At 31.4% G+C, this 9763-nt stretch overlaps 1 protein-coding gene across 3 annotated transcripts in view; it reads right to left on the bottom strand.

Annotated features, from left to right (window-relative positions):
• LOC111712514 (uncharacterized) overlaps positions 1-8491 on the bottom strand; it is a 12037-nt gene extending 3546 nt beyond the window's left edge. Inside the window, exons 1-8 of one of the 3 annotated variants that reach the window (XM_023487151.1) lie at positions 8333-8491; positions 7103-7171; positions 6196-6269; positions 5102-5364; positions 3349-3447; positions 2537-2693; positions 2306-2382; positions 1451-1504 (exon numbers count right to left, since the gene is read on the bottom strand). In XM_023487151.1, coding sequence (XP_023342919.1) covers positions 1451-1504; positions 2306-2382; positions 2537-2693; positions 3349-3447; positions 5102-5364; positions 6196-6269; positions 7103-7162 — 784 coding nt within the window. In that variant the 5' untranslated portion in view covers positions 7163-7171; positions 8333-8491. Of the gene's footprint in view, positions 1-1450; positions 1505-2305; positions 2383-2536; positions 2694-3348; positions 3448-5101; positions 5365-6195; positions 6270-7102; positions 7174-7766; positions 8277-8332 lie in introns of those variants that run through there. The other 2 variants (XM_023487150.1, XM_023487152.1) reach the window with 2 other exon arrangements.
• Between the last annotated feature and the right edge of the window lie 1272 nt (positions 8492-9763).

Genomic DNA, 9763 nt, shown 5'->3' with positions numbered 1-9763 from the left:
AATTTCTCTCTACAGAACTCATGTACACCACAAGTACTCAATGACATAAGAACAGCCAATGTTCACAACCGACCTAGTTAATCTATATAATAGGAATATCTTTAAAACATCTCTGTACATTTATATCTTTCAAGATAAAAAATGTCGTCTTATGCGCAATCTATCTTTATCTATGATTTCTACTTGCTCTCAGTAGCTCCATGTAGGTTGAAATAAATTTCCAGATATTTTGCAATCATTGAAAAAAACCTGGAAAAAATTAATTTTGTACACACCGATAGGCCATTATTATTATTATTAGAAAGTTGAAAGTTTCTCAAACAACAAGTCATTAAATAGTTTGAAAAAAAACATTTTCTTGAAATCTTTTAATAAGATGAAAACACATAATATTTGTTTTGAAATATACATTACCTAATTGATTTAATCCAAAATTATGATTAGCGTTTTAGTTTTGTTTAGAATATAATGAAATAATGATTCTTATTTAAAAATGTCTACAGTGATAACCAGAAAACTCTGGAATAGGAAGACGGCTTTGAGAATGAAGTATGTATAACTTTAAAATGTCCAATGCGCGTCGTAAACAGACCAACTCCACTAAATTTTTTATTAAAAATGCTAGGTCAACTATTTGCTTAGTATTAACAACAATTACGCTTAAATTGATATATTGTAGTCTTCCTATTTCATTGTTTTCTGGTTATCACTGTAGGTTAAACATTTTTCCCTATTTGTACGAAAAGGTTTTTTAAACAAATTGTAATTGTTGTAATAAATATACCTGTCAATTATTGGTATATGAAAATGCATTATATACTATTGTACCCATTAAATCTACTTAATCTGAGTAAAATAGATGAAAAATGATAATTTTCAATTGCTGGTTGTTTTTAAAAGTAAGATGATAATTAATAATTAAACTTGTGGGAATTTAACATTTTTCAATAAAAAAATGTCGATATCTTCCTTATTATAAAGGGATAAAGGGTTAAACTTTAATGGGTACTGTGGTATACTGTTGTGAAGGGGTTCCTTTAAATCATGTCAACAGTCCCATTAAGCGAATGAAGTTTTAAGAGATGTTTTTTTCTAAATACTTGTTTAATAATCATTTTTAAAAAACTATATAAACATTGCTTGTCAGTTTGTTTGTCTGTTTTTGTCCAATAAACGTCAAAATGGCTGAACCGATCGGGCGCAAATTTTGAGTGAGATCTCACATGACCCCAGAGAAGGTTTATGAATGATCAAAATTACAAAAAATAATTAGCCTCCAACAAAATTCGATTGTCCTTGCATTTTGAAAATCTACGAAATTTTTTATAAAATCCGCGAACTTTTTGTTTTGTTTTTGTTTTACAATGTATACATAGAGAAAATGTTTACAATGATATAGAAGATGGGCGCGAAGCTCCCTGTATGCCTAGTATTGTAAAAATGATCTTACCCCGTAGCATTAACCAGAAAATAATTACAGCTTGAACTGGTGACTCTATTGCACCTGCACAGTGCACAGTCAGCATAATAAATTATCAACGAGATGGACGGGCTCCTAGTACTTTTGCATATTCTTTTAAAATCTCGGAACCTTTTACAGGAACTTGTAAAAAATCTGCAAACAATAGATACTTGGCTTTGGACTCATCTAACCTATTGCAGAGTCAACCTTTTGCATAACTTCATTGAAGAAAACTGATAAAAAATAAGTACAGAAGGCTACGTACATTTTTGTAATGTCTCCTTAAATGATAGTTTTGAAGAAAAAAAATTATATTTTTGAAGAAAACAAATTAAATACATTTATTTTTTGGAAAATGGATCCTCTCGACTCAAAAAAGTTAGTTTAAAAATTTTTTTTTTTATTTTAAATAATAAGAAAAATATTTTTTCATCAAAAAAAAATTCTTGATTTTTTTTTCAAAACTATAGTTTTTATTCCAAAAGGATAGCTTTTCCATTTTTGAAAACGCTCATCATGAAAACTTTAGTTTTATCGAAAGATTGTTTTCAAAAGCTTAAAACTAACACTTAGTTAGTTTTAACAATGATCGTTGTGGAATCTTAATCAAAACTTTCTGAGAGAGATCATCATTGGTATCATGGGTGCTCTTTTCCTAAGGTGTACACCTAAATCACTGAGATGAGTATATCTGCATTCTGCATTAGAAAAACTCAAAACGAAACTAAAAACGAAAGTTTTTTCAAATTATATATATAGAAGTCTCCAAAAAGCCCAAATAATACCTAAAAACGGATAATAATATGCCAAACTCTAAATCTCTGGCAAGATGAATTGTCAAACCTGTTATTGATTTCAGCTCTCTGGCTCTCTTTTCCAATAACTCAAAACTGACAAGTTCATCTCCGGAAGAGAATCTTCTAGAAAACCAGAATCTTTTTTTTCTTTTCAAAAACTATTAAATTCAGAGAATTCCCAATTGTGTTTAATATCTCGGTAAAAATATCATTAAAGTTCTTTTCTAATATTACAACAAAGAACTCGAATCAAAGAAATATAATAATGGTTTTATTCCTATTAGTGAAGAGAATTTGAAGGAACATGACAATAGGAACCAGAGGGAAGAAAAGGATAAATAAGATCCATTTAAATATGGTAAGCGGCCATTTTGAACTGGATTTGATGACGTCAGAGTACACTAAAATGGCTATGGGCGCTGGAAGCCACATTACTGACACGGAAACTTAATCAACATCATATATAATTATATTTATAATAAATGAGATGATGGAATATTACATATATATATTCTAACAATGTTGGTAAGAAGCATTTTTGTTTATTCTACTTTTTTGTTCTCAATTTCTTGCCTTGATATTTTAAATAGTTATATTAAAAGATTATTCTTTTTTTGTGAGAACCAGAAAAGTCTGGAATAGAAAGACGACTTTTAGATTATAGTTATGACACAGCAATTGCGCAGTCAAAAAAATTATACTTAAAAATGATTTAAGAAGTTACTAGTAAAACTTTTTCCTTTGTAACAAAATCATTATTTATACTATAATGTCAGTTTCCTATTTATACTATAATGTCAGCTTCCTATTTATACTATAATGTCAGCTTCCTATTTATACTATAATGTCAGCTTCCTATTTATACTATAATGTCAGCTTCCTATTTATACTATAATGTCAGCTTCCTATTTATACTATAATGTCAGCTTCCTATTTATACTATAATGTCAGCTTCCTATTTATACTATAATGTCAGCTTCCTATTTATACTATAATGTCAGCTTCCTATTTATACTATAATGTCAGCTTCCTATTTAACAGTTTTCATGTTATCACTGTAGATTTTATGATTCATTGATTAATATTTTCCTAAGCAGATAACAAGACCATAAACCCAAGTGGACTGAAGGTTCCATGCTCCATCAAATGTCAAGCTCAGACCCTGGATTAAATCTGTTGCAACATCTCCTAAAACGCAATCTTCTTTAATGTAAAGCGATAACCAGAAAACTATGGAATAGGAAGACGACTTTTCGACTCAATTTGTGACTGGAAATAGTCAAATATGCAGAAAAAAAACAGCAATTGTGCAGTGTAAAAAGACACATTTTACTTATTTTGTGATTTATTAAGTGACTATTAAAACTATTTGCTTTGTAACAAAATTAAATACACTTAATTATTGCTATAAAGTCGTCTTCCTATTTCAGAGTTTTCTGAATTTGGTTTGGTTTGGTCTGTGTTTGTTTTGGTTTTTTGTATCCAATAAATGTTAGAACGGCAAAACCGATTTAACATTTTTGTTTTAACCCTGATACTACTGACGTACCCAAAGTATCCTGGGAGGCATACGGAATAGTAATATCCTTGAAAAATGTTCATCTACATTTCTTTAAAACATCTGCTAAGTTTGTTTTGGCAGAAAGTCAAGCTTGTCAGAAAGATTTGGGGCAAACTGCCTGATGTATTTTTATTTACATGACATAAAGGGTGTCCCAAAAAATATGGGAATTCAATGACGAATTTGTTATGAATTAGCATTGTAATACTTGATTTCAAAAGCCATGATATTATTATTTCTGCTAGAGTTTATTTTATGAAAAGGGTAAATGACTGTAAATATGTGTCTATAATGTCTCCGCAAGATGAACAGTGAAGACGAACAAGTCTTTGTATACTGCAATTTTCTTGTTTTACAGTACAACCGTATTCAGTCAGAACATAAACAAACAAAATGTGAACATAGCAGACGAAACTCTTACAGATTACAGCTTTCTCAGTAGGTATCGCTATACTAAATCAAAGAATTATTTTTTTGTTTTAACCCTAATACTACTGACGTACCCAAAGTATCCTGGGAGGCATACGGAATAGTAATATCCTTGAAAAATGTTCATCTACATTTCTTTGAAAAATCTGCTAATTTTGTCGGGCAAAGCGGCCTGATGTCATTTTTTTTACATGAAATATTTTTTTTATTTTTTTTTATAGTTTTACAATTTATGATGCCCTACCATTTTTTAAGGTTTTGAACTTTTAAATGGTTCAACAAAATCTGAGAAGTTTTTTTCACTAACCATCATTCGAATTTAAAAATTGATCTGATTTAAATAATCAAATTTGTCCTTTGTCTTTTTTTATAAAATGAAATACGAACTTAAAACAAAAGTTGACATTTAATCTTTGCAATGCAAGAAGTAGATTTTGATTGGCTTTGTGAAATAAAAAATAAATTAATACAAAAAGAAACACAACAATGGGATTTATTCTAATAGTGTAATTTAAAAAAAACAGATGAAATGGATAATGAATTTTTTGATAACCAGCTAAATTTAGAATAAGTTTCGATGAAAACTTTTTGATTAAAGACATATTTAATCAAAGGTCTTTATCAAATTATAGAAAATTAATTATAGTTTTGGCGTAAAAGCCAAAAATAGATAATTATTTGTAAAGAAACTGAAAACTTACAAATAAAATTGATAATGTAAAAACAAATAATGTTAAAGCAAAAAAAAATTTAAAAAGCAACTTTTCTTATCCATGCAATGATGCACGTTATTTTTTACTGGCAAAAAATTATAAGCTTTTGTGGATGGCATTAAAAAAAAATGTTATATACCTGCTGTGATCCCAATATCGATGAAAATTATTTTAAGAAAAACCATTTTGGAGATAGGAACCAGGACGTCTTGTACCAAACCATCTACGTCATCAGGTGGCCCGGCCTGCCCGTTATTCCTGGTACTCTCACTCAAACCCGGTTCCGCTTGACTTTCTCTGGCAGGGGTTCCATGTTGTTCATTTTTGTTTTTTAAAACAGGGTTTACAAGAACCTTGAAACTATCTTTCTCGCAAGAGTTTTCCTCCTTCATTTTCAACAACCTTCAAATATAGAAAACATTGCGTTTATTTCTAGCATATCAAAAAGGGCAAATAAATTTCTTCAAATATAAAGTTTTTCAAAAGTAAAAATTTATTTGATCATTTATTAGAAGAAATAATTTCTGCTTGAACTTCAAGCCTTGAAGGAACTGCAGTAAGCGTAATTTTAAGTAATCCTCCTTGAAAAGATGGCAATGCCCGATTTACAGCAGAGCCTTAAAAATTTGACAAGTATAAATTTTATATCAATGTTTTTGTTTATTTTCACTTTTTATTTTCTTTTGCGGTTTCTCTGCGAAGGTGACTTGCGCATTCCTTGCTTGTTAGAACCAACGGAGGAACTCACAGAAATAAACACTTCTTGGGTCAGAAAAACGAGGGTATCTTCCACAATTTTGATCAGATTAAGGTTTCAAGGTTACCGTTGTAAATCGGACACTTTCTTGTTTGTATGGAAGGTAACTTGAAATTACGCTAACAGTCCCTTTAAGTATGTACAATGTGCATAGTGTACTCTCATTGTCAAATACGAAGCATTCTATTAATGGGAATTATTTTGAGATCCGCTGTTTTGCTTAATCTATTTCAACTTTTTTTCTTGATGCAACATTTTTACTCTTGACAGAAATATCAACAAGATTTTTGAAAATTTAACTGAAAATTTTAGTCTGAAATGGGTCTGTTAACAATTACATTGTACAATTGCAGTGTCTCATGTTCATTGGACTATTTAATGTCATAACTTGAATCTAAAAGTCGTCTTCCTATTACCGAGTTTTCAGGTGTTCTCACTGCATATATTCTGAATTAAAGATTGGAAAAAGTGTGAACCTGAGAATGGTTCTGGTCTCCATGTAACCCGAGGGAGCAGGGTAGGATAAGGAAAGAGGCCAGTTCTCGGGTAACTAAATATATCTATGCTTGGGAACCCAGCGTTGCCCAGGGTAGTCATACTTAATCCCACCGTTTACTCACGCTTTGTCGTAAATTAAAATTTTAGTTATTTTGCCCGTTTAAGGTGAACTCACTCATTCTAAAATCTCAAAACCAAGCTTTAACATTCACGTGGGTCTACCGAGTTCCCCGATCAAAATTTGATGCAGATCGGTCATGGCGTTCCTGAGTTATGATCGGACAAACAAACAAACAGACAGAGATTACAACTTTGTATATATGTAGATAAAGAAGTCTCTGTAATCAAATGGAGTTTTAGTTATAGGTCTAAGCGTAATTTCAAGTGCCCTCTGTGCAAAGATGATCACAACAGTACCCTTGAAACCTTTATTTGGTCAATGATATGGAAGATAAGACCTTTTTTCTAGGATTAAAAGTGATCGTTCTGATCACTCGTATATGCTTTCCTGCAGCAGAAATGTGCAAGTCATTTTTTTAGAGAAATCACAATTGAAAAAAAATAAGTTTTTAAATTATAAACATTGATAAATTGAATTCATGCTTGATCATTGACAATAAGGGTACCATTGTGAATCGCTTAAAATTACGTTTACCCAGTCCCTTCAAGCCTATATTAACAAAAGCTGTAATTACCGAAATGTGTCGTCTATTGATGCAAATTTTAACAATCCCGAGGCATGTTATCCAATAGTAAATTATAATTGAGTATTTCCAATGGTTAAATCGAAATTTGAATAAACTGTGAACTGGGCCAAAATGTCCCAGGGAACATTTTTTGTCATTTTGGTGTGAAGGCTACAGGCCTGAATGTGAATCAGCTTACTTGTCCTTGAATTCTAGCAATTCTTCTGCTAATATAGCCAGGAACCACTGCCAGTGCCATTACCAGCTTCTGAAATTACAGGATTTCTCAATGATCATTGGCACTTTGTTTAAAGGTTTCAAGCTCTGAAGTAGAAATCGATGAGAATTTTACATTTATTTACAAAGACTATAAACTAAACTTAAGTGCTTTACAGTTTTAAAATGTACATGTTTAGGACTACAAAAAAAGCAATAGTGAGTTAGATACTACTTTTCAGCTTATAAAATTAGAAGATTTCTCAATAAACATGTGGAATTATTTGTAATAAATATACTTTGCTTGTCTGAGTGTCTGTTTGTCTGTCCGTTTGTGTCTAATATACTCAAAACGGCTGCATGGATCAGGCCCAAATTTTGTGTGGGACCACACATGACCCCAAGCAAGGTTTATGGATGCTCAAAATTACAAAAACGTGTGTCCAAAAGGCGTTGATTTTTGTTAAATTTTAAATTGAAAATGCGCAAAAAAATATTATGAAATCTGGGAACTTTTTTTGTTGTTGTTTTATATTGTAAATAGAGCAGATACTCACATAAAGTCACTAATAAAAGTTGAAATAGAAGATGGGCGTGAGGCGCCCTAGAAGCCTAGTGCTTTAAGTGCTGAAAAAAGATCGCAGTACCTTTAAATTTTGATTAAAAAAGTTGGAATTTGTCCAGCCGTTAAAGAATCTGGGTTCTCCTCAGAATACATAGTTCAACTGCTAATGTCGTTAACGATTTTACAAACCGTTAATGCCGTTAAATGATCATTAACGACTTCACAGCTCAGTTAAGGATTTCATAACAGTTAAAGATTTTTTGACGCTTCGCGCCATTACTACTGAAATAGACCATTAACAAGAATTGTTTGGCGCTGAATTAGACCGTTAAAGGCTGCGCAGTAAACAATTTCTTAAATTTGTTTTCAACGCTTCGCCCCGTTAATAATGTAATAGACTGTTAATGACATTAATTGATAGAGCCGCATTTCACTTAGATTATAGATAAAATGATAACCAGAAACTCTAGAATAGGCAACCAACTTTAAGAATCAAGTTATAAATTTTATATATAAGTCAAATAAGCACAAACTCCACAGCAATTTTGGTGCACCGCAATTTTGCAGTGTAAATAGACCCATTTCACTAAATTACTGATCTAATAAGTGTTAAACTAAATAATTTGCTCTGTAAAATCTTAAATGTACTTAAGTATTGCTAGATTGTCGTCTTCCAATTCCATTGTTTTATAATTATCACTGTCCAATCGCCTAGAATACCACGTTGTTTTTCACTGATAACTTTTGAGCGAATATTTGTAATGGGAAAATATACCATTGGTTTAAATATGACTCATAAACCGTCTGTATAGAGATATACAGAAGAAAGTTTTCTCAGGTCAATATATTTTTATCAAAAAAATAAAAAATTATTTGGAAACAATCATTCCCGAATCTGGGATGTTGGCTAGCTCAAAAAGTTTTGTTTGAAGTAAACGTGATGTATAGGTATCCCTGGGAAGGTTTTGAAGAAAGTTCAGGTGGCTTTCTCTTTTCTTTTCGGAGACTGTATTTACATTCTACTGGGTAACCTATCCAAAATGAGACTTAACTGACGGTTGGAAGCAGGGGACGTAGTCATGTACGTGGTGGGGAAAATTTGCCCCCCCCTCCCGGCCCCTCCATATAGTTCCGAGAAGTGATGGGTCAAAATTTGAAGGTTTGCTATAGCCTAATATCATAGGGGACACCCTGTAAAGTTTCAATAAGAAACATGCAATTTTTTTGGGTATGTATACTTATATTATCTTTTTAAAAATTTATTTTTAGGAGTCTACCGGGGTCACCGGGGAACAATTCCATTGCCCACCCCCACACCTGTAAACAGCAAATATTATCCTAAATTTTTGAAAAAATGATTTAATTGTTGAATTTGGTCATTATCAGTGGTCCCGCAATTATTTTGTAAACTTGTAAAAATTCTTAAGAAATCATCATGATATTTTTTTCTTGTCATTCCCTTTCTTGGGGGGGTCCAAAAATCGTTCTCTAGGAATATACCTTCAATTTTATAAAATATTCCTTGGTAAAATGTGCAACCCCTTTCCTCATCTTCTTCTACTTGCACTTCACAATGTACCAACGTACTGCAGTACATTGGTTTGACAAATGTACTCTGTAAAAACCGGTTTAAATGTAAACAAATCTTAGTTGAGTAAAATTGACTGTACAGCAGTTTGCAGTTTAAAGTTAGTTGGGTGAACATGAGGGGAAAGGCTGTGCTGGCATTATTTAGGAATTTACATCGAATATATTTTTATATTAATCTTATTTTTAAACTTGTTAATTAACAAAATAAGGATTAAAGAATGTTTAATGTAAACAAACGAGTTTAGTTATCTGAAAGTATGCAGTGGTCTGGTGAGAGCATTATAATAATTTTTTTTTAGCAAGACCTTTTTTAATATCTCCTTAAATGAAGTTTTTGTGAATGTAATTTTTCATGCTAGCCATTAATTGTATTTTTTCTAGATGTAGGGAGAGGCAGTTTCTCAACCTAGATATGATTTTAATGAAGAAAAAAATGCGTTTTTCTTGAACCTGTATTATTTGAACATTTTAAGTGGGTGGAGAGGTGGG

Source organism: Eurytemora carolleeae, unplaced genomic scaffold, assembly GCF_000591075.1.
Source record: "Eurytemora carolleeae unplaced genomic scaffold, Eaff_2.0 scaffold1260, whole genome shotgun sequence".
Lineage (NCBI taxonomy): Eukaryota > Metazoa > Arthropoda > Copepoda > Calanoida > Temoridae > Eurytemora > Eurytemora carolleeae.
Note: the sequence above shows the minus strand (reverse complement) of the source record. Positions and strands in the feature narration are given on the sequence as shown.